A 25001-nucleotide genomic window follows, 5' to 3' on the forward strand; every position below is an offset into this window, starting at 1 on the left:
AGGTAGTGTTTGAGTGTTAGATTTAAGGTCGTCCCAGATAGATAGTAGTGCTGTTTCCGTTCCTCTTGCTGGTCTGAAGCCGACTTGAGCTTGGTCCAGCAGGTGGCGTTTTTCTAAGTGTTCTTGGATTAGTTTATATACCTAGGTTTCTAGAAGTTTCGCTGGGTAGGAGATGTTAGAGATCGGTCTGTAGTTGGAGGTCTTCTACGTCACCACTTGTGTTTTTTTTTTAAGAGTGGCTTGATGTATGCTGACTTGAAGATCTTCGGTAGAGTTGCTGTTGATCGTGATAGATTTAGGTGGTTTCTGTAGTGTTCTGCTGGCGATCCTTGCGCGAGGATTGATTTGTAGATGTCTGGGGGACATGGGTCCATAGGCGATCCTGCTTTCTTGCTTCGTTTAACCAGCACTGCGAATGCCTCTGCTGATATTTCAGGAAAGCTTCGGAGTTTGTGTTGTGGTTCTGAGTTGGATTCGTTGGGTTGTATGTTGTGGTTGGTTGCTTTTGTATGGTTTGCCGGATGTCGATTTTTTTTTTTGAAGTGGTCTGCCAGGTCGTTGCATAGTTTTTCTGAGGGTGTTGGGGTGTCATCACAGCCTGGTGGGTTTCTCATTTCTCCAATGATACTAAACATTTCTTTTTGTGTGTTGGTGACATTGTTGATTCTGTCATCGTAATGTCTTTTCTTTGAATTTCATTCTTGTATGCACGGATTTGTTTCTGGTACAGTGTTTTTTTCCCTGGGTTGTATTCTTTCCTCCATTCCAATTCCATCTTTGTTTTCATTTTTCATGTCGTTTAATAGTGGGGTGAACCATTTTGCCATTGCTCTTTTTTGATGGGGTGAACGTTTTTCCCGGGGGGGCCTACTTGTCCATCGTATCTGCGATCCATTTGTGCAGTATCTCTGCTTTGCCGTCTAGGTCAGCTAGCTCCAGTTCTGTAGTTGAGGGTTTCGTTAATTCCAGTTGTTCGAATAGGTTGCTTTTTTTTAACGTGTTTCCAGTTTCTTTTGGTGGTGGTTGTAAGTTTCGGTGTTGGATGTAGGTTTGGGTAGGCAGAGTGATCACGAATGGGATGATGAGGTGGTCGCCCCATAGTATTTGTATCGGAGGTGCCGTGGTAATGAGTTTTTCTTTGGCGAAAATTGAGTCTAGGGTGTGACCTGCTGAGTGCGTTGCTCCTTTGACTAGTTGTCGTAGTTTCATGGTGCTGAGTTGTTCAATTAGTGAGTTTTGGGAGTTGGCGTGGCTGTCTTCAAAGCAGATGTTGAAGTCCCCCAGGATGATTATGTGTTCGTGGTTGATGGCTAAGTTGGTGATGGCTTCGATGAAGTTATCGACAAATGTTGCATCATAGGTTGGTGGTCTGTATACCAGGATGAATGTGATGTTGGTTTTTGGGCTCGCTGTTAGGTGAATTACCATGGTTTCGCAGTTGAGGATGTTGAGTGGTTCGTCAGTTTTTATTTTCAGGTGTTCTTTGAATGCTATAGCGATGCCTCCTCCTTTTTTGTTTTTTCTGTTTATTTGTAGGCATTTGAAGTCTGTCGGAAGGCAGCTTTGGAGTGTGATTTTGTAGTTGTCGTCCAGCCATGTTTCTGTGATGAACAGGATGTCAATGCCGTTGTCTTCGAGTAGGTCGAAGATCTCTGTTGAGTGTTTTGACATGGATCTTGCGTTTATAAGATTGCAGTGAAGTTTGGGTTTTGTCGGGGTAGTCTTCCGCCCGGTGTTGAGGTTTCCTTCTTGGTCGGCCACTTGTTGGGCTGAGGGGTTTGGGGTGTGTGTCTTCGAAGAGTTCTTCTAAGTTTTGTCTTGGGTTTTTTGTGTTTATCGGGTTCGACTTCCTGGGGTTGTGGTTGTTTATTGGAAGTTCCTCTTGCTCTGGTGATGTAGGATTTTATTGGGTCACTCGTCTGTATGTTTGTTTTGGTCATCCTTCTATTTGCTTGTGTTAGGTTGATTGATGTTGCTGCTTCTGATGTTGGGTTGGATTGCCGTGGTGGCCAGTTGTCTGCGAGGTATGGAGTTAGGTAGAGGGATTTTTCTCTTCTCAGAGTTCCTTCGGTTTGGGTTCCTGCCTGTGGCGGTCCAGTCTATGGTTGTTCTAGGTTGCTGTTCTGGCGTGTTTGTTCTTTCATCTCTTCGTCTTTTCCTCGGAATTGGTCATTTGCGCAGCATTGTGGGATTACGAATTGTTTAGTCTTTGTTTGGTTACGTCTAGTTGGTCCTGTTTTGGACCAGTTGTCCTGTGGTGTAGTGGCTTCTGAGGGGGTGTCCGCTACTAGTTTGGCTCCTTTTATGGGTGGTATTCCAGCTGGGGTTGACCACTCGTTCAGTCGCTGTCCTAGGAGGGGAAGGGGGGTGGTAAGGGTTAAGCTGTTATCAGTGGCTCTTTTACTGTTCGTCTCCCTAAGCGGCCTATCAATGCAGTTTGGGATCACACAATGTACTTTGGGCACGGAGGCCCTGCTAAGTTTGAGACACCTGGATGGTGGGAGAGAGGCCTAACAGTGCAGTTTGGGATCAAACCTAACACTATTTGGGCATAGAGGCCCTGCTATCAATGCAGTTTGGGATTACACAATGCAATTTGGGCACAGAGGCCCCGCCAAGTTCGAGACACCTGTACAGTGGGAGAGAGGCCCAACAATGCAGTTTGGGATTACACAATGCAATTTGGGCACGGAGGCCCCACCAAGTTTGAGACACCTGTACAGTGGGAGAGAGGCCTAACAATGCAATTTGGAGATCACAATGCAATTTGGGCATGGAGGCCCTGCTATCCATGCAGTTTGGGGCAATGGGCGGTAATTACATTGATCGACATTGGTTTTGCCTAGTGGTCAGGTATCTAGGGTAGAGTTGTACCTCTCCCCAACCCAAGCCACCCTACCTTTACGGTCCTTGTAGTTGCTGGTTGACGGCTGGCCAATAGCTTCCCCTGCGGACACCTGCTGACACCACCTGGAGCCGCCTCTGTTGGAGCCGCCCTTGGCCTTGGGGCCCTTAGCCGCAGTGGGCTGCCGGGCAGAGGGCTGCCCTGGGAGGACAAGTGATGAAGGGCTCACCGCCCAATCAGAACAGGGATGGGCGGGTTGGGAGGGGAGCAGAGACCAGGAAGAGGTTGTGCGGTGGGAGAGGGACGCTCGGTGGGCCTGGGGGCCTAGTTGGCTCCCAAAAAGAGTATGCGGGTGCCTTACCTCGCGCCGGCTGCCTGCCTGATCTGTACCCCTCCCCAGAAGTCCTTCAAGGATGGCAACATTGTCCACATTGCTCTTGCTCTGCTGTCAAACATTCCTCTGACATCTGCCGCCTTCTTGAAGAACTTGACCTTGATGTCCTCGGTCTCACTGAGACATGCTTCACGGCCAGCTCTTTCACCAGCTTTGACATGCTCCTACCTGACGGCTACAAGATCCTCTCCACTCCTAGGCCCAACCATTCTGGTGGGGGCGTAGCCCTCATCTTCCCTGCGTGGATTCCTGCCCGTCACTCCTACGCAGACCTATTCCTCTTTTGAATGACTCGTCTGCAGGCTCTCTCTCCCCAAGCCAATCTCTTACTGTTGCTACCATCTATCAGCCAGCTGGTCAGATTTCTTCCTTCCTCTGAGTGGGCGGACCGCTCCTCACTCCTGGCCTCAACCACTCAACTCCTCCTTCTCGGAGATTCCAACATCCACCTGGATGTCTCCCGTCCCCCCTCTGGACTCTTTCGCAGCCTCTGCGACTTTCTCTCACTCACCATTCTCCCCTCTAGCCGGACTCATTCTGCAGGGCACTCTCGATGTTCTGATCTCCTCAGACCTTATTTATTTGCATTTGTATAGCGCACTTTGTGCCCAGAGGCATCGAGGCGCCATTACATGAATATTTAGCAGAGTTTTAGGTTAAGTTAGTTTACATGCGTCTGGGAGGTCTCTTGGTTACAGTACATCAGTATACATACAGAGATTACATTTCAGTATACATACAAAAATTACAGCGCGGAGCATTGAATAGTATTCATATAAAGAGTTTAGTTTTGATTGCTTTGCAGAAAGCTTTCCCTCTCTACGCCTCTCTCCACTTCTCCACTCCTCCACTCCTCTCTCCTTCCTCCTATCCTCCCACGTCACCCTCCCTAGCCCTCAGGCCAAGCCACCTCCATCACTGCCACCCACCACCTTGGTCATCCGACCCATGAAGCGCATGTCAGTCGAGACTTCGCTGCCACCTTCTCTCCCCCTCCTCCCCCTTTGGTTGACTCTCACCCCGACAGCCCTCTCCATGCTCCACTCTTCTATATCTGATACTCTTGATATCCTTACCCCCGTCATGAGAATCCACCTGGAGCCCAAAGCCAAGTGTAACTCCTGGCTTTGGGCTCCGACCTCGTCACGCTAAAATGCAAGTGCAGGGTGGCCGAGAGGAAATGGCGTGCTTCATGTTCATCCTCTGACAAACTGGCCTGCCGCCAGCTGCAAAGGCAATACCGGCTCTCTGTCTTCACCAAGAAGAGAGCTCATATCCAGGCCCGCATCTCTGCGGCATCTAACAACTCGGCTGAACTCTAAAATCTGAAAGGAACTGGCCAATCCTGCCCCAGTCTCTACCTTGCCTGTCCCCTCCCAGGCCCTCTGCACAGCACTGGCTTCTCACTTAATTAAAAAACTCAGGACATCCTGTCCTCACTCTCCTCCCATCGCCTCCCTCCCTCTATTCCCTGCTCTTCCTCTGGCCCTTCTGCAGCCACCCCCTCTCCCTCCTTCTCTGCCTTTCCCCTTTTCTCTGCAAACGAGGTTTCTAGACAAGTCTGATCTATGACAGTCTCGTCAAAAAGAGGTTCACCCCTGTTCCCTCAAAACTATCAAAGACCACATCGACTCCCAGGCTCCTGCCTGGCTGATTTTTGCAATCACTCCTTTGCCACTGGAGTCTTCCCTTGTGCACACTCTTAAGAAACCCTCTGCCGACCCCCTCCTGCCTGGCTAACTTTCACCCAATCTCCATCACTCCCTTCCTGGGCAGGCTCCTGGAAAAACTGGCCATCTCCCAGCTTAATCTCCACACTGAATCTGTTGGTTGTCTTCATGACCATCAGTCTGGCTTCAGAGCTGCCAGAATCACGGAAACTGCTCTCCTGAACATCGTGAAGACCTGCTCTCTAACCTTGACTCCAACACCCTGTGTGTCCTCATCTTGCTTGATCTCTTATGCCTTTGACACTGTCAACCATGCCATCCTGCTCAACCGTCTCCGTGATAACCTGGCTATCACTGGTCAGGCTCTGGCGTGGCTGACTTCCTTCCTCTCTGACCGACCCTCCCAGGTCCAACTGGGGTCCTTCCTCTCCGATATTTTTTTCTCTATCTGTGGTGTCCCCCAGGGATCTAACCTCTCTCTCCCTGGCTGTTCAACCAATACCTGCACTCCTTGCCCATCGCATCGCCACTCTCTGCCCCAATTTTCAGCGCTATGCGGATATTACCGGCTCATCTTCAGGCTACCCTCGGCCTCCTCTCCCTCCCTCATCTCGGACTGTCTGCTATCCAGGAGTGGTGTGCCGCCAATGACCTCTGCCTTAATGCCAGTAAGACAGATTCTACTCATCGGCAACCCTCTACCTACTTCCCTGCAGCTCTCTGGCCGGCCACTCTTGGCCCTCTCCCTGCTCCCACCTGCAAGGCTAAAAACCTTGGGGTCATCTTCGACTCCACACTCTCCTTACATCTCTGGTGTCTCTAAGAAGTCACACTACCAGCTGCACCTCAGAGGTATTCTTCATTTCCTCTCCTTCCCCCAGAAGCTCAGGTCTCCAGAGCACTGGTTCTCACTGGGCTGGACTATTGTAACAGCCTCTATCTACATCTGCCTCCTTCTACTCTCCGCCCTCTACAAATCATCCAAAACAGGACTGCAAGACTTGTCCTTGGCTTCAAGCCCAGGGATCATATCTCCCCAGGACTGCAATCTCTGCACTGGCTCCCAGTGACCATGAAGATAAAGTTCAAAACCCTCTGCATTGTCCACAAGGCCTTCTGTGGCCTGGGGCCACAATACCTTCAACTCTTTCTTGCTAAAAGTCTTCCTTCTCGAGCTCTTTGCTCATCCGCCTCCAACTCCCTCAGGGTCAGTCGCTTCTCCAAGCAACAAGTTGGTGGTGAGATCTCTTTCGGCAGGGGCCTCCTCTGGAACAGCCTTCCTGCCTCCCTGAAACTTGAGAACCATCTCCAGTTCCGTAAGCACCTCAAAACCTTCCCCTTTGCTTCTGCTTTCTCTCCCCCTCTTCCCTGCTGAATTTCTGGCTGATACTGCACTGGTTGCCTGGCCTCCCTTTCTGATCTCCAGCCCAGCCCTGCCATTTGCTCACCTGGACTGCCTCCCTGGCAACCCCTGCACCTGGGGACTGGTTCGGTATCCATACAATCGCCCTACCAGCACCTATGTCTGCACTTGCCACCAGTTGGCCGTTTTATTGATCTTACTTATTCTACTATCCCATGTACTGCACTTTCCCCTCTCCCTTCCCCCTTCAACCCCCCCTTACCATGCACTTGAGCAATCTGAATGGCACCTGGCCTAGTAGGATCGTTGTCCGTCTTCCCTTCGTTCCCCCTCCCTTGCCTCATCGCGCCTTGAAACACGTATAGGCGCATTATAAATGCCATATCATATCAAAGAAATAGTGTAGTAATATAACCTTAGATACACTGTTAGAATGGAGAAACAGTTTCTAATGAAAGAAAGATGTTAAATATACTTGTCAGAATGGCAGCACATTTCTAAGGAAAGTAAACACTTTTCTAACTGTTCACTCCGAGTTACAGTTACCAACAAACTTCTTTTTCAAGAAAGTAACTTTTAAACACGTATTCTCTTTTCTAGGCAAAAGGCCCAATCCTTAGAAGACGTTCCCTTATTCTTGGAGCATGAGTGTTCCCAGTGGCAGAAGGGGGTTCACTAGGGTCTAGTGTCCAACAGGCAGGCCAGGATAGGTTCTTAAGTAGCAAAATTTAAGAGTTCCTAAGGAAGACTGTTGGAACCAATAAGTACTTACTTTTAGAGTTAGTTGAGGGTCCCGGGCCTTTACAGAACACACCCTAGGAGGATTCCAGCAGAGGCCGGGGCGAACTGGACGAGAGACCTCCCAATCACAGAAAACACCTCATAACTACACAGGCATCATAAGAGACGAAGAGCCAGATCAGAAGATTTTGCAGCAGGAGGCCCTCGGGATATGCAGCCAAAAACCTGGTCATTGAATTCCTTCATCAAGATGACAATACACTGAAAATAATTCTTGCAGCAACGATCACGGAGAAGGCTATAAGCAAGGGTTTCCTCGCGGCTGGATGCAGCTGTGGATTTGGAGCCTTTTTCAAGAGCACAGAAGACTGAATATCGCTGGTCAGATTCTCATCGTTTGCAAGGTCCAGCACTCTGGTGAGGGGACTTTTCGGACTCGATTCGTGCCTCTGGAGCTCCAGCAGTATGCCCATGAAGCGAGATCTGGAAGACTGCACCGCACAATGGCTCGAAGTCCCAAGATATTGCACCCCGGAAGGTCGCAGCATGGGATGGGATGGGATGCCTCTAAATGCAGGTCTTCTTGAGTCTAATGGGTCTCACCAGGCTCTGGGCCGTCATTTTCGGAGACCGCAGGTCGATTGGAAGGAAGGACTGCAGCAGGCTCCGATTACACAGCAGGCTCTCCAGTCACTGGAAAGCGCCTGCCTCAGCCACCTTTTCTTCATCTTGCTCTTCAGTTTTGGTTCCAGTGGTCAACTACCTCTTCAGCTTCCAGGATCAGACCTTTATGCAGGAACCCAGCCAATCAAACCAATCAAAAAGCATTGCAACATACAAACTTTGGGGCGGGGGGGGGGGAAATCCTCTCAGGACAGCCAGCCTCCCAGTTTTGAAGTGGATTCTCTCACTTAGGCTGGAAGACAAAGGACTGCAGAGTTTTGTATTCCTCCCTAGCATCCTGCCTTCACAGACACTCTGGAGCGTGGGCGGGCAGTCCACAGGACTCCTGCCAAAGATCAAAATCTCAAAGAAATTTTCCACACTGGAGGTCAGGGGAAGGACAAGGAACACTAACATGGTGGAAGACCAAGACAGAGGCCATTTTGGTAAAAATAGCACACATGGGTGCCTTTGCCAGGGCTGTGGTAAAGGTGCACTGAATATAAAAGGTTCTCTGCCACCAGCCATTAAAAAAAAAAGGTACGTTCGTTACATTCAAAATGAGAAAGGGGGTATCTATCTCCCCAGCACTCCACATAAGGTGGAATCACTTAATAAAATGTAAAAAGGGATACAAAAATCCTTTCTACGCTTGGGAACTGTAGTTCTCACAAGGTTAGACAGAGAAAGTTAAATGAGGAGTCCCTAGGGCAACCCAGCAACAACAGGCACTTATTGCAAAAAGTTAAAGATGATAACTTTTAAAAGACACTATGGAATAGTCTTAAAAATGTCACCCAGAGAGTAAAACACAATGTGGAAAAAGGTTCCGACTCATTGAGGTTTAGGGACAAATAATCTACCAGTACAGCAAAAAGTTCTGGGGTTGACACCAGTCAGGAAGATTTATTACTATGAAAATCTTACCTAACTGTTTGAGGCTCTTCACTTCAGGGCCCGTATGCTGATTGACCTCAGGGACCATCCACCACAGCTCAGTGACGCTGCAGCATGGCAGTTGCCCGTTGGACACTGCAGAGTAGTGGTTCCATTGCCTGCACTACTTATGGACTGCCGACATCTGCTGTGCATTCAGATGTAGAGCTTTCTCACCTGGATAACGAAGTCTTTGCTGCAAAAGCTCTTCTCTAGAAGCTCTTTCTCCGCCTTTCTTCAGCAGAACTTGTTCACGGAGACCCTCCGGTTCACTTGTGAAGATGTTTTGTCCCCCCTGCGCTGAGGACTTTACCTGCTGGTTACATAACTAACCTTTTACAGCTCCAGTCCTAGTGTTTAGCGTGCGCACCATATGCTAGGCAGCATCAGGCGAGTCTCCAGATCCTTCTTGATATCTTCAGAGTCGTGTGTCCAGACCCTCGATTTCCCAACACTGGGTACATGGTATAAAATGAGCACACAGATCCAACATTGGGAGTGAAGGGGCAAGTGGAAGGGGACTGTGTTTAAGGCCTGCTGTACGCTAAACAATTTGATATTCCATGTCAGTTTTTGTGTTTGTAGCCATATTTTCAAACCTAAAAGTATACTGCAGATTATGTAGCACAAGTATTCCACAAATATGTTCCAACGGATCGATTCTGTGGACTTTCCTTATTGTGCATTAGACGTATATAGTGGTCTTTGAAGTAGTTAATTCCTTTCTAAGCTTTGCCTCGATTGATTTGGCCATTACACAACTTGGACTCTGGACTGCAAGGGAGGAACACCCTGTAATAAGTGCAATGATATATTTGGAGCCCAGAAACTGTTACCCAACACCCCCCATCTCCCCAAAGCGCTACACTGCAAAAACACCTCTGCCTTTAAAGATAGGTCCAATCAGAAAAATGAATATCAACAGCGTAAATAGAGGTTTTAAACTCAACTCAAAATGTTCTGGATGGAGCAGTCAGGCTAGGGGTTCAATAACTAGAGGAAATAAGCGGCACTGCTTACTGGACCCCCCAAGCAACTTTAATGCCTCCGACATCCCATTGACCTGTAGTCAAGATCGGAATCCCAAAGAGATGGAAGGGTAGTGCAAGTTACTTTCTTACCTGGTAACGTTCTTTCGACAGGTTGTTCCTCTGATGTATTCCCCATCTATGACAGGTAATTACCACAGCTTTGCTGCTTCGGAAAAGTTTTCAGCGTCTGCGTCCCGCATCGACATCCATACGCTGTCCTCGAGGGCCTCCGTCGAGCTGACGTCACTGGATGTTACAAGTAGGACGCACGACAGCCATAGCCTCAGTTGTAGTTGTAGTTTTTCCCAGAACGTGCGGCACCAATCTTCTGCCAGTATGACTACAGAGAGCCTTGCGGAAAACGTAAGCTGCAATCGCATAAAAAAATTCTGTAGCGGGGCAGGCTGGGAGGGTGCAATGTGGAATACGTCGGATTGTGTCCGACGTATTCCACATCTATGACAGACTCCCAAGGCAGTACCAATTTATGGAGGTGGGAAAAGAATTTTAGAATGCCCAATTAAATTGCAGAATAGAGGACCACCTTGCCAAAGGCCAAATCTTGCCCATGGATAGAATCCAGGGAGTAGTGTTTTACAAAAGTATGGACAGAGAACCATGTGGCTGCTTCACAGATGTTACGAATGGGAACACCCCTCTGCAGAGCAGTAGAGGCAGCCACGCCCCTAGTAGAATTGGTCTGTAGGCCTACCGGATTGTCCTTACCAGCCAGAAGCATTCAGAGACCGTCAAGATAATCCATCTGGACAAGATCTGCTTAGTAACAGCTTGACCCAAATGCCTTCCAGCGTATCCAACAAAGATGATCATCCACTCTGACCTGGGACATGCTTGAGATGTAGAAGCTTAAAGCTCTCCTAGGAGCCAACCTACGGAGTCTCTCCTCTTCCTTACCAGGATACGGAGGAGGATAGAATGCCGGAAGAACTACATTCTGGCTCAAATGAAATTCCAACACAACCTTCAGAAGAAAAGAAGGACGAACCCTAAAGACTACCCTGTGCTTATGGAACACAGTGAAGGGTGGTTTGGCGGAAAGTGCCTGCAACTCACTCTGCGTTCGGAAGTAACCGCAACTAAAAATACAGTTTTAAAGGTTAACAGTCTCAATGGACAAGAGTGCAAGGGCTCAAACGGAGCTCCTATGTGGAACTTCAAAACCAAATTCAAATCCCATCCCTGCACCTGGAAAGGCGACGATGGAAACACACACGAGTTAGCCCTTTCAGAAACTAAGAAATCAAAAGGGATCTTAAAATAAGAACACTCAGACGAGCGCTTAAATATTGACAGTGCCGCCAGGTACCCCTTAATGGTACCCACTTGCAGGCCCTTGTGGGCTAAAAAAAGCAAAGACCACCAAAGGAATGGAACATGAAAAAGGATCCACATTCTTAACCCTGCACCAGTCGCAGAACTTCCTCCAACGGCAACGGTACAGGTACTTTGTTGCAGGCCTTCTGGCCGAAAACACCACCTCCATCACGTCTTCTGGGAGGTCCCAATCCTCTCAACCTTCCAGAAACCAAGCATGAAGGTTGAAAGACTTGACCTCTGGATGGAGAAGCCGACTCCCTCCCGTGAGAGCAGATCGTCTCGGTAGGGAAGACTGTGTGAAGGGCAGATGTACATGTCGAGTGGTCCGGGTACCACGCTCTCCTTGCCCATGCCGGAGCAATGAGGATCATTTGGGAACCAAACCTCCGTACCATCCGCAGCACTTGCGGAATGACGGGGACTGGAGGAAATGCGTACAGCAGTGGGAAGGACCACTCCACCATGAATGCGTCCCCCAAGGCTCCTCTTGGCGGAAATTCCTGCGAGCAGAATCGCACTTCCGGTTGACACTAGTGGCGAAGAGATCCACTTGTGGGGTTCCCCAAAGGGCAAAGATCTCCAGGAGAACCTCCTGAGCCAGCTCCCACTCGTGAGAGACTGCTCTGCCTGCTCAGAGCATCCGCCGCCTCGTTTTAGACTCTCTACCAGATGAACTGCCAAGATCGGAATTTCATGCTGGATGGCCCAGAACCAGGGCTGCATCGCCTCTCTGCACAGAGGGAGAGACCCTGAACCCCGCCCCCTTTTTGTTGAGGTAGTGCATGGCCACTGTATTGTCTGTCATAATCAGGACATTATTCCCGCACGCAGACAGCAGAAAATCCTTCAGGGCTAGCCTGACTGCCTTCAGCTCCAACAGATTGATATGGAGCCTGGACTCCGACAGAGACCAACGACCGCTGACTGTCAACTCGTTGGCATGAGCTCCCCATCCCATGAGGGATGTGTCCATCACGATAGTCACCTCCGGCCAAGGTAGCCAAAATGGAGCCCTCTTCATCAGATTGCTTTCGACGGCCAACCACAGAAGATCCTGGGCGACCGAGGGCAGCACCTGAACGGGATCAGACATCCTGCCGGAGGACTGACCACTGCATCTTGAGCCCACTGCAGAGATCTCATCCGCAGCCTGGCCTCTGCCACCAGGAGAATACAGGATGCCATGAGGCCAAGCAACCTCGAGAACTCGAACACTGGGAGACTCTGGGCATGTTGAAACTTGTGCACCAACTGCTGAATGTGATGAGCCCTCACCTGGGGAGGAAACACTGCCCCAGGGATGTGTCGAGCACAGCCCCAATGTACTGGAGCCGCTGGGTAGGTGTCAAGTGGGACTTCTTTAAGTTGAGGGAGAAGCCCAGCTTGTGAAGGGAGTGGCAGGTGACGGACAGATGATCCAGGACTTGCTGGGGAGAGCACGCCCTGATGAACCAATCGTCCAGGTAGGGGTAGACTTGAATCCCCCTTTCCTGAGATACGCTGCCACCACCACCATGAGCTTGGTGAAGACCCTCAGGGCGGAGTTCAATCCGAACAGCAGGACCCGAAACTGCAAATACGAGTCGCCAACCGCGAACCTCAGGTACTTCTTGTGCTTGATGAATCGGCACATGAAAGTAAGCATCCTTGAGGTCGAGAGACACCAGCCAGTCCTGAAGTTGAAGGGCCTGGAGGACTTGAGAAAGAGTAACCATCCTGAACTTGTCCTTCCTGAGGAGCTTGTTCAAACCACGCAGGTCCATGATGGGTCTCAATCCCCTGGCTTTTTTCGGGATCATAAAATATGGGGAATACCATCCTTTGTTCCTCTCCGCTACAGGCACCAGTTCTATGGCGCCTTTCTCCAGCAGGGATTTGATCTCCTGCGCAAGGAGCGGATCCGGACTCAAAAGAAAGCTTCCCTGGTGGATTGTCGTGAGGCCTCTGCTGGAAAGGAAGACAGTAGCCATGGGCTATGATCTCCAGAACCCACACATCTGAAGTAATGGCACGCCATTCTACAGGATGCTGCGCCAGCCTTCCCCCAACCGGAAAACCATGGGACATGGCCTCATGACTGAGCTGAAGTGGCTGCGGCAGTGCCTGAGGGTAAAGAGGCAACTGCCAGAGCGGCTTTGGCACCTCAAGTAACTTGTTTACCACCTCTGGTACTCCTATGTTGGCCCCTTTGACTGGCAGCTCCCCTCGATCTACCAAAGTTAGAGTAGTATCGAAAGGAATCTCCACTCCATTGCTGTCCCCTAGGACGAAAAGGCGGAGGTTGACGTACTGCAGCGCTCAACAACTTCGCTGCAGTTTTGGAGGTCTGCAACCTCTCAAGGCTCTCGTCAGCATTGCTGCCAAAAAGATGGTCACCATCAAAGGGCATGTTGAGAAGCCACGACTGTACATCAGGAGCAAACCCCGACTTCCACAACCACGCAAACATGCACATCACGGTGCTCGCCGTAATGGACCGGCTGACACAGTCTGCCACGTCCAAACGCGACTGAACGGATTCACACATGGCATCTTTGCCATCCTGAACGAGGGCAAGAAAACCATCCCGTTCCTCCCCTTAGGGAATATGTTCAGCCACCAAAGATCCACAATTCCACAGAGTGAGAGTGAATCTTGCCAAGGCACAAATGGAGTTGGCTGCCTTTAAATCCATACCCCCAGATGAAAACACTTTGTTCGCCCAACCGTCTAAACGCTTGTCGTCCCTATCAGGAGGGATGGTAGGGTACGACGCCCGCTTCACTGGGGCCGTAGCCACATGCACCACCAAACTCTCCGGAGTGGGGTGCAAAGACAAGTAGCAAGGGTCGCCACTGGCTGGGCGGTATTTTTTCGGCAATGACTTCTTCACTGCCGGGAGACTCTTCGGAGCAGTCCATGCCGCCGCCACCCTTCTTTGTAAGGCCATATGAAATGGCAGCACCGGGTCAGTGGGTGGACCTTGGGCCAAGATATCTGTCAGGTCATCCTGCAGAAAATCCACGGCTAGAGCAGACCACCCCAAATACTCTATCACCCTCGACATGAGATGCCTGTATGAAGATTCTGCGCGAGTACCAGGCTCAGGCCTGCCAAATTCAACCTCTGGGGAGGTGTCCAGACCACTGGCGTCATGCAAAGATGGACGCATGTCTTCCAACTGGCTATGACCAGACAACAGGTCATCGGGAACTTCCTGAGGAACCAGACCTTCCACATCAGACCATTCATCCACCTCAGAGATATAATCCAGAGGCTGGAAGAAATCCCTGGATGAGTGCATAGAAAAAGGCTCAAATACAGGCATCCTTCCTCGGTGTATCCACCGTTCCCTGCGGTACCTCCAATAAAGCCTCAAAAGGCGTTGACGGAATCGGCAGCGACACCAACTTTGAGGCTTCGACAACAGCTATGAGGCCGGAGCCCCGGGCGTGTCCTTCGACGGCCTCGGCGCCGATGACTTCTTGGAGGCAGAGCCTCGAGAGAGTCCTCGACAGACATGGCGCCAATGGCGTTGACGTCTTCTTAGAAGACCTCAGAGGCTCCAACGGTCTCGAGGGTGTCGTGGACAGGGACCTGGAGGGAGCATGGCTAGAGCGACCTAGCTTGTGCGATCGGGACCTCAATGGTTCCCGATGATCGCGCCGACCGCCCGAACCCAAAGGCGTGCGAGCAGTGGCCCTAGAATGTTCCTTGCCGGCTTCTCTCAAAGGCATGGACGGAATGGAGCCCTGCGATTCGAAAATCGCCATCATCTCCTTATGAAATGCATCCCATTCCGCAGGAGAGGCATGCTTGTTGGGACAAGCTACCGGCCGTCAGTTAAAGTAGGATAAGAATAAATTACACAGTCACACAGTCATAGATAAGGCTCACAGGGGCATAGGAATATATTGGGCAGGATATGGGCACAGCCTGGAGAGAGGATATGTTTGATTGCATTTTTCATGAAGTGTAGGTAGGGTTGGTCTGCTCTCAGATGATGTGGCAGTAGATTCCAGGTTTTGGCCGCCTTCACTGGGAAACTTGCCACCGATCCTAGTAAGCCTGAACCCAGGTACTGCCAGGCAGTTGGCATTGCCAGTTCTGGTAGGTCTGAGAGGAATTCCATGAAGTTTATCTGTGAGGTCACTAGGGGCAGCGTTATTTAAGGCTTTGTGGGTCAGTGATATCGTTTTAGCAGTATTTTGTTGTCAGTGGAAAGTCATTTGTGATGACGTCTGATGGAAGAGATAGGAGTTCTTTTATTTATGCCAAGTGCTGCTCACAGGGCATTGTTTTGTAATGTTTGTAACCTGCAGATGGTGATTTTGTTGGTGCCACTCTATAGGGCGTTACAGTAGTCAATTATGGAGAGTATTAAGGCTCTGGCTAGTATCATGCAACTGTCGTTGGAGAGGAGTGGCTTGCCAGCTCTTATCAACTTGCAGGTGTAGGCCCTGGTGGAGACCAAGGAATTTACCCGTTTGTCAAAGGACATGGTGGAATCAAGGTAGAAACCAAGGGTTTTTACTTCCTTGGAGACTTTGATGATATTCCCGTCTTTATTGAATGAGGAAAATTCCTGGCCTAGTTTTTTGATGTTAGCATTTGTGCCCATGATTATCAGCTCAGTCTTATCGTTCAGGCATAGGCCGTGAGTGGCCATCCAAGCCTGGATGATAAGATATACCCTGTCACCAACTCTGTCCTTACTGTGATCCCCAGAAAGTGGGAGGAGAATCTGTATCATCTGCATAGTTGGTGTAGGTGATACCCAGACGGTCCAGATCATCAAACAATGGCTTGGTGCAGATATTGTATAGGAGCCTTGGGGAACACCGCATGTGATGGAATGGGGTCTGCTGCTGCCGAAGGAGAGAATACTCACATGGTTCTTTCGCTAAGGAACAACTCAATCCATCTAATGACCTCAGATGAGAAGCGGGCAGCCGAATCGAGGTGTCTGCAGAGGACTTTATGGTCCACAAGATCAAATGCTGCCGAGAGATCAAGTAGGAGCAAAAGTGCCGTCTTCCCTTTGTCTCTCAGCTCGTCGATTTGGGATTTTAGGTCGATTAAGGCAGTTTCCATCCCGTGTAGTGGGCGGAAGCCAGATTGTCCATCTCCTAGGAGTCTATGCACTTCTAGTTGGTTTTGAATCTGGATACAAGCGGCTTTATCCAGAATTTTAAGTAAGAAAGGTACCGTGGTAATGGGACGATAGTTGGTGGGGATGAGAGGGTCGAATGTCTGTTTCTTGAGGAGTGGGAGCACCCAAGAATGTTTTAGGTTGGCAGGGATAGTGTCTGAGGCAAAGGAGGTGTTGATCAGTTTGGAGATGAAGGGAGATAAGTCTCTGGCAGCATCTTTTATAAGTTGTGGTGGGCAGATGTCGCCTTTGCAATTGGAGGGTTTGAGCGAGAGGATGTTTTTTTCTACTTCCAGGGTAGACACGTTCGTGAAGTGAAATGGGATACATTACTCACCGTAATCGTATTTCTGATGCTTGTATCTTCTTAGATTCACATGCTGTGCATAGGCCGACATCTAGTGGAAGCTGCAGAGTATTACAGTTTGTTTTTCGAAACTCGAAAATGGGCGTCGACACAGGGCGTGCCAGGTAGACTTCATTCTTGTAGTGCGAGGAGAGAGAGGTTAATTTGGCTTTGTCGTCGTTGGCGGGGTATAGTCTCCAATTGGTTTCACTTTTTCTTTTCAGGAGGCGTAGGTCTCCAAGTTGTGGCGTGAACCATTTATTTAAGTAGGCTTTGCTGGATCTAAGTTTAAGAGGGGAGATTTTGTCCAAGGTAGTAAGCATGATGTTGTTGAATTCGTGGACTAGAGTGCTGGGATCTAGATTTTCAGGCAGTGCATTTAGAATGGGTAGGATAGCAGGGATTACTTTCTCTACTGTGATTTTTTTTTTTTTTACTTCTGGTTAAACATGGTGTCACCAGTATAGGGGCTGTAGGAGTGGGCCTGGTAGTGGATAAGTTGAAGGACACCAGTGAGTGGTCTGTCCAAAGTAGAGGCATGATGGATGAGATAGTGGCTGTGCAGTTGTACTCCGCTATCCAATCCAATGTTCTCCCCTTCTGGTGGGTAGGTTGACTGCTGTTGCCTTCTCTCGTCTCTCTCGCCCCTCGAATCATCGGTCGAACGCCCCGTGGATTTCGACTTTTGGGATTTGGAAACCCTACCTACAGGTCGCTTTTTCTTCGCTCCCGCAAGGCCTTCGAAGTCAAAGACTGGCAATCGTCACAGTCATCGGTGGAGTGGTCCTTGCCGAGGCACAAGAGGCAGACGTTGTGCGGTCCGTAAGAGACATCTTGGAACCGCAGTCCTGACACTTCTTGAAGCCCGACCGCGGGGTAGAAGACATGATTATTCACAAAAACCAAGAACGAAGAACCTATTCAATCAGGAGAAGAATCGAGGCGTGCCGAGATTCCGAAGCGAACACGTTCGTGGAAAAAACGGAACTGAGGCTACGGGCGTTGTGCATCTTACTTATTCCGGTGACGCCGGCTTGACGGAGGCCCTCAAGGACACAGTATCAACGTCATTGACGCGGGACGCAGATAACGTTTTCTGAAGCAGCACATCTGTGGCGATTACCTGTCATAGATGTGGAATACGTCGGAGGACACAATCCCCTCGAAACTCACTTTGTGCATTAGCCGAACATTTGTTTTGAAACACTGGAGTTCGTAAGTTTAACTGGCTTTACTTTGCCGCCCATCATCAGAGTACAGATCGATCCACAGACATTCCTCCCACCAATCGGGTTATCCCCTACAACTGCAACTCAACCCACATCACCCTCAGAGGTTGTGATGGGAACAACCCATGGACATGTACTAGTAAAAATCAATATGGAAGCTGCCAGGCAGGCTCACAAAGAGCCGACGTGCGCGGCATGGCCATTTCAGGCCTACCTGTAGATCCTTGGAATACAAGAAGCTTCAGAAAAAGAATGGCCCAAAGCAGGTGTCCCAATAGCTACTAAAAATATACGCTGCGCTGTCAATGCGGTACAATGCCTTGCACCCATATTGTAGCCAGAACTAAATACCCGACCACCAGTATAGTCCAAAAAACCAATGTAGGATGATCTAATCACCCCGCGGGTCAAACAGGGTGCTTATGAAGCACCCCTAGGACAGGGAGCCCGATGAGCAACCCAGGAGCACACATGCTCTAAAGGAGTGGCAAAGGTCATCTATCCAAAAATAAAAAACGGGAACAAGCAGGAAGTGAAGGCACACTAAAGAGCGCCCTCAAGTTCCCAAAATGGAAATTCTGTCTTAACACAACATATGCATTCACTCTTCATGTGCACGGATACACGTTCCACTATGCTACCATCGTACAACGCCTGGAAACTGAAGGGTTCCCACTTATCGCAATTTCAATCATACAGCGATTGAAGCCCAACTCCATCTCAAACATAAAAAAATTAAACAGCGCCTGAGCAGGCAACTGGTCATTCATTCCTACATAATAACCAGCAGATATTTTCAATTACACCCTTGGGGCAGAAAACCTTACCTTAATATGTTTATAAGGCGGAGGCTTGAGACCGTTTCTTCTGTTTATCCCACGAAAATAGTCAGATTCCCTCAGTGCTATAAAAACAAAATTATACAATCATCTTGGTGAACCAGTTTTAAAAGTGTAAACGTTTCAGAAAATGAGGAAATAAACTAGGAAAGACAGGCCATTCCAAATTTAGAAAAATTCAATATGGACGTTAGGTGCAAAAGTTGTTGCAGGGCCAGGTCTATGGGCAGGTGAAATGGGCAATGGTACAGGGCACTGGTGGGGCAGGACTGCTACAAAAACAGAAGTATAATGTGCACAAATCAGCAGGGAGGGCAAAAGAGGCATTAAAACTGGCCCAGAAGAGGCCAGAAGTCCAACTCAGCCTCTACTCTGCCACAATAAAGAAACGCACACATACCCGCAGCTTTGATATTGTTCTACCAGCTAGTGGGTTGGAAAGGGTCAGTGAAAAATGGGAGTCGCACAAAACCAAGTGCGCAAGCAACCATATTCCCAACAGTCTTCAAGCTGAACCCACCACATCACTCTACAGGATTCTACTCAAAGGCCTGAATACAATGTCTAAACATATAAACTGCATTCATGGAATTTGCAGTGGCGGCTGGTGAGTCAAAGCTGGCGGGGCATACATTTCCCAGGGGGAATTTGGGAGTGAGGGTGCGCAGCATGCAAGCCCATAGCACACAAGAGGGGTGCAGGGGGGGGGGGGGTGTCCTCCCCTGGTGAAAATATTTGAAAAATGGCCTCCAAAAGGTACAATTTACTGTCCAAACCCACCGAAATATGAACTAAAAAGCATTAGGTTTCACATACTAATGGTGGTACATTATTCTTACGTGTGCAAGTGTGATGGTGCATTTTACAGCAGCTTGTATTGCGAATAGCTGTACTATGGTGTGTGCATAAAGAAATTAATTAAATAGATAGTAATGATGGAAATATATAATTTTGAATAAATATGCTGAATAAATATTCTTTAAAATGGGCTGACCAAGTCGCTTCACACTTTATTAAAAAGCTCTATCAAGTGTCGCAAAATGGGCCGGAGCGGAGGCAGTGTCTGGGCTGCTTGGAGGCAGTGTCTGGGCTGCTTGGAGGCAGTGTCTGGGCTGCTTGGAGGCAGTGTCTGGGCTGCTTGGAGGCAGTGTCTGGGCTGCTTGGAGGCAGTGTCTGGGCTGCTTGGAGGCAGTGTCTGGGCTGCTTGGAGGCAGTCCTGACATTAGCATAGCCCCAGATATATTCCACCCCTGAAGTAACTCATCAAACTGGTCCACATTGGCAAAGCATTTCCATTTGCTGATGTATGGCTTCATAGGCAGTGGTGCACATGATACAGGTCTCTGCGTCACCTCCCATGGGAGAAGCATGGATTAGGGAGTGATGAAGTGTAGGAGGCCACCATTCCAACACAGTGTCCTGATGGCACATTATAATTTTTGCCAAGAAAGCACACAATTTGTGTCTCCAGATGAGAGCAGAAAAGACGAACTTCTGCCACGACGTCTCACACAAGATGTTTGCACCAGACAAGACATCAGCATGCATGATGTCGCCATGGTAAAGGACAGAAAAAGATAAACACCGCATATCTGAAAGATACCAAACAGCAACCTGCTGCGGTGACCATGTAAGCACTTGTGATGAATGCAGTCAACACACTTGTCCTCAAGGTGGTCACAGTGACTTTTGTATCGTCCCTGCCCTCAAGTACTTACACACCATTCCACGGGAGCCCAGAACCAGCTATTGCCATAAAACCAGAAAAGGTTAAGCCTCACGTTGATGCACAATTCACAATTTCAGTCCCATGCCTCGGTTATGAAACTAAACACGTGAAGCGCACCTCGCGACAAAGCCAGACTGTCCCACACAGTCACTTTCAGGACCATATATACATTTAAAGAAGAAACCAATGGAAGCACACAATACGACAGAGCCAAACTGCCTCCCACACTCTTCTCACATTATTCCTATTAAAGAAAACCCAAATGAAGTCAGTGGGATTCACTATGTACTGCATGAAACTCCTGTTGCATACTCACTCCCTGCAAGTGGAAAAGTGTCAGTTCCTCTCCACACGTGTGGCATGCGAAGCGCGTGCGCATCATGCTTCCTTCCGTTCAGGAAGGATGGTGTCCACTAACGTATGCAGAGGATGATTGCGTGGCATTTCAAATGCTGTTTGTACGTCAATGCAATAAATCTTAAGAATCACACATGGGCACTTTAAGCAGCACAAGTGTGTCTAAGCAAGTTCTAAATGTGAGACACGGAACGTTCACGTAACATTAGAAAGTATACGTGTGACACGCGTACGCACGCTGTGCCTAATGTGTTCTTATATTTCCAATAAAATCGTGAGAACCGGTCCTGTGTCTGACTCTGGAGTCCAGAGTCAGACACAGGAGGACTGGTTCACACGATTGTCATTTGAACTGAGGAGGACCAAGGCAGCCAAGCTCAGACTCCAGTCCTGGGTTCGGATGGCCTGGTCGCCATCCTCTGTAGGCCACTGTGCACAGCACAGACAGTGCTCCAAGTCCTGCCCGCCCGCGGCCCGGCCTTCACCAAGAATCCTGGTGAAGTCAAGGCGGCAAGCAACAACATGGTCGGTGCACAAGCCGTGACACTGGCACTGCATATCCCAGTGAGATGTAGGCACAGAGTGTACTTACCTGTAGTGAATCAACACGTCCACAAGCCCAAGCCAACACTTGCCTTACCTTTGGAGGCGGACCGTCACTCAGGTAGGGCTGCACAAGTGGATGGGCCTGGTTCTGGCCTGGGCACGAGTTGGAAGAAGTCCACCAGCAGCTAAGCTTCAACGAACGAGGTGAGGCAGTGGCACACTGCCTCCACCCACACACGGATTGTCATTGGCTGGCAAACAGCCAATGACAATCCACAACCTGGCTGTTGCTATGCTGCATGTCCTGGAGTCCAGGAGGACTCCGAGTGGTGCGCTGTTTGCTCACAATAGCAATAGTGCGGGGCCACCCCTCCAGCGCCCCGCCAGCCTCCTGAATGAGAGGATGTTACGTAGAGTGCGTGGAGCTACAAGCTCCATGCACTCTACAAGGCAGAACAGAACGTAAATCAGGAGGCGCCCTGCCGCTGGGCAGCAGCAGGACTGGCCCAGGCCAGCAGCACATCATTGCAGAGCAGCAGACTAATAAATAAATCATTGATCTGCCGCTCTGCACAACACTGATTTGCATTTGTCGGCACAGGGTTGTCTCTTCTCCCTCTTTCTGTAGGGGGTGTTGGGGGGAGGAGGGTATCACCCCCCCGCCCTATGTAAGCGGCCGCCACTGGGAATTTGGGAGCAAGAAATGCCTAGGCGGCACATGAGGAGCTAATCGCATCGGCTCCCGGCGGCTTGGCAATATATCCTGTTAAACTCCGGTTCTTGCGAAAAAAAGCCCGACCTCGGACAGCATCGAGGCAGCGGACCACTCAGGCAGCAACTCCTGCAACCTGGAGCAGAACCAGACCCGGGAACACTAGTAACATCCCAGAGTCAGCCTGTGCGAGACCCGCCGCCTTCGGGGCCCCGGGGAGCGGGCGATCCTTGGACCGCAGACGGCGATACCACGCCAATGGACCACCGCTGGGAGACATCCGCCCCTCCCTCCCTGCTAGAATCCAGGCATGGTGGCCAGACTAGGACGGCCGTAACCGACGTCCCGCGCCTGTGGCTGCCGCGACCCAGCCCCCTGGCAGAGGACTGCTTCATCCATGTGACGGCCAGACATCCACAACGCACCGAGCGGCTGGACGCCGACAACACGGGGCGCCCACTCAGGGCAGCCCGAACCGACACCACAGGCTCTCGTCTCTCTCAGCTTTTGGCTCTGTGGTATTCTCTGACGTGCGCATAGTAGCATCCTTGGTTCGTAGATACACAGCCTGTCTGTCTGATCTGGACCGATCTGCTTTCCAATCTTGTAGTCGATCTAGTTGCACCACCAGATTGATAAATTCACTACAGTCTCTTGGTGGATCAACTACCTGAGCCAAGACGTCCTTTAATTCCCCTCGAAGGCCTCTGTGAAACAATGTGGTTCTCTTGTCTTCAGGCCACCTGGTTTCGGCCACTAACTTACTGAAGGTTGCTATGTATGTTAGTAAATCCTGATTCCCCTGTCGGAGTGATAAGAGTGTCTACAGCTTGTTCATGGGTGTGTCGAGCAAAGAGCTTTTCCATTTCTCTTTGGAAGCCCCCAAAGTCACGTAGCAACAGATCATCATAGCTCACAAGCGGCACTGACCAATCTGCTGCACTACTGCTCAGATGACAAAATAAATGCTACTCGTGCCTGATCGTTAGGGAATGCGCCCGGTCTGCAGAGGAAGTGAAGGCGACATTGATTCATAAATGCAGCATACTTCCTTGGATCACCTGAAAACCTTTCTGGCGGTGCTAACGGTATTGTTCCGGGTAAGGTGATTTGCACTGGAGTGGCAGACGACAGTTGCCTGTGCCGGTGGATTTGTCCCAGGAAATGGAGCTTGTCCGGCCTGTGATTGCAGGAATTGCTTACTGATTTCTTCGGTGCGATCCTTGGTGACAAGGTCCCTTCGCAGGGTATTAGTCTCTTGCCTAGCCGAATGCATGTGGCGCGTAATTGTCCTAATAACTGAGCCAGTTGGTCCATTTCTGAAGTCTCCATGGCACCCAGGTGGATAATGTTATGAGGCTTCGCGTTCTGTTAGGCTCATCTGGTATCCACGGGGACGCCCTTATGCCCTGGTTGCCGGATTCACCCTGGAGGTTCCCAATTCTGGACGATGCCTTCTGTGGCGGTCGGGCCTGAAAACACAGGAGGACTGGGCTTAGGAACAGACTTAGTTTCCTCCCACCAGCCCCCTGGACTCGACCCGATGGCCCACTCCTGACGTTATGATGTCTGGCGTGCTCTCCATCCTGCCTTCTGTGCAGGGGCGCGTAGTCTTCTGTGGGTTGAAGCAACCGAGTTAACTTCACTGGTGCTAACCCGTTCAAGTGTCTTTAAGGAGGGTCCAACTAAAATTCAATTTCGAATCAACAACGAGATGAACTCTCAAATTATGGCAACCTAAATCCTGCATCACAACTTTGGAGCAAAGAAGGAAAGAAAGACTGTCAATCCCCAGCTGCCCTCAAGACAGCTCATGTAGACTACTAAAATTCACATCATACTACTAATACACAAACATTGGGTTTTAATACAGTAACAGAGCACCTAGGCCTGATGGAACAGAAAATAAATGTAACTCATGTAATAAGATCATACCCCTTATCGCAAAAAACTATCATGCGTTGATCTTACAATGTAGGCCTAATCCATGCCCCCAATACGTTTTGAACAGATCAAGTATTCTAAAATGTCCATCACTGAAAACATTCAGAAGACATTCAATCCAATGGCATCACTCAAGTTGAGTTTATAGATATTTCTAACGAGTCTGGTAAATGTATGGATTCAATCAGGTGTAATCAGGACTATGTTATGGCAAGCGAGAACTCAGTTATATCATTTAGGTTTTATACTAACTCAAGATCATACTCCGCTCACTGTAGTCTTACCACTTATCTGAAGTTAACTTCCCAACATGGAAATAGTCAAAAACAAAATCAATATGCTGAATTAGAACCTAGTCATAACACCCCGCTAACAATTCCCTGCTCCCAACGGTTGTCTGAAGAGCCTCGTCAAGTTAATTTAATGGCCACCCGATCATGGTCAACGGGACCTGTACATTTTTTGCCAGGTTACCAAAGATAATAATCCACCCAACCTGACCAATGACTGCATACCGTAGCCTCTGGGAAAACTAGAGGGTTCAAACACCTTCGCTTTAGTAAGACCGATAATCTCAATTCCTTCGACAGTCATGCTGCAGGAAACCTGGCTTCTAGACGCCACCGTGTGGGAAGGCCATACTCCCTTTATTGCACGCAGTCAGGGGAACATTGAGCCGTCCGTCAGCAGGCCTCCTAGTGGCAGGGAAGGCTAAATGACAATTTAGCTTAACCCCATGGCCTTCCCTAATCCTTATACCCAACTGCTAACTTTGAAAACTCCATTCGGCAACATGGCTGCTCTTAACATCTATTATTGGAATCACGCAGCTATAGCCTATCAAAGTATCTGATAAGTTGGATTTGGTTAGCCGAGAGACGTCAATTTTACATTTACTAATTGCAGGCGACAACATCAACTGCATCCAGTCCCATAAACCAAATTTAACTGAAACCGCCAAACAATAGCTGGCACTCACGAAAGAACGACAGCTGATCATGATGAATGTGACCCTAAAAAGGAGACATCCTCCAAAAACATGGGAAAGAGGGAATTCAGCAACCACCGTCGTTTACATTTTCGTTCCGTGAAATACTTACAATTTGATCGATAACCGAGACCCTATCGCAGACTAAAAGTGATCATGACCTCCTGTCTCTCAAATGGAAGTGGCTATCCCAGTCAGA

General features: G+C 49.3%; 1 protein-coding gene across 4 annotated transcripts in view; it reads right to left on the reverse strand.

The window, feature by feature from the left end:
- LOC138511145 (histone-lysine N-methyltransferase NSD2-like) overlaps nt 1-25001 on the reverse strand; it is a 583237-nt gene that overhangs the window by 335439 nt on the left and 222797 nt on the right. For all 4 annotated transcript variants that reach the window (XR_011280576.1, XM_069626644.1, XM_069626642.1 and 1 more), the window contains one exon: nt 18515-18591. Coding sequence is in view for 3 of the 4 variants with exons in the window: in XM_069626644.1 (XP_069482745.1) it covers nt 18515-18591 (77 nt within the window). In the remaining variant the exon portion in view is untranslated. The remainder of the gene's footprint in view (nt 1-18514; nt 18592-25001) is intronic.

This window comes from Ambystoma mexicanum, chromosome 6p (genome assembly GCF_040938575.1).
Source record: "Ambystoma mexicanum isolate Mex_15411 chromosome 6p, UKY_AmexF1_1, whole genome shotgun sequence".
Taxonomy (NCBI): Eukaryota; Metazoa; Chordata; class Amphibia; order Caudata; family Ambystomatidae; genus Ambystoma; species Ambystoma mexicanum.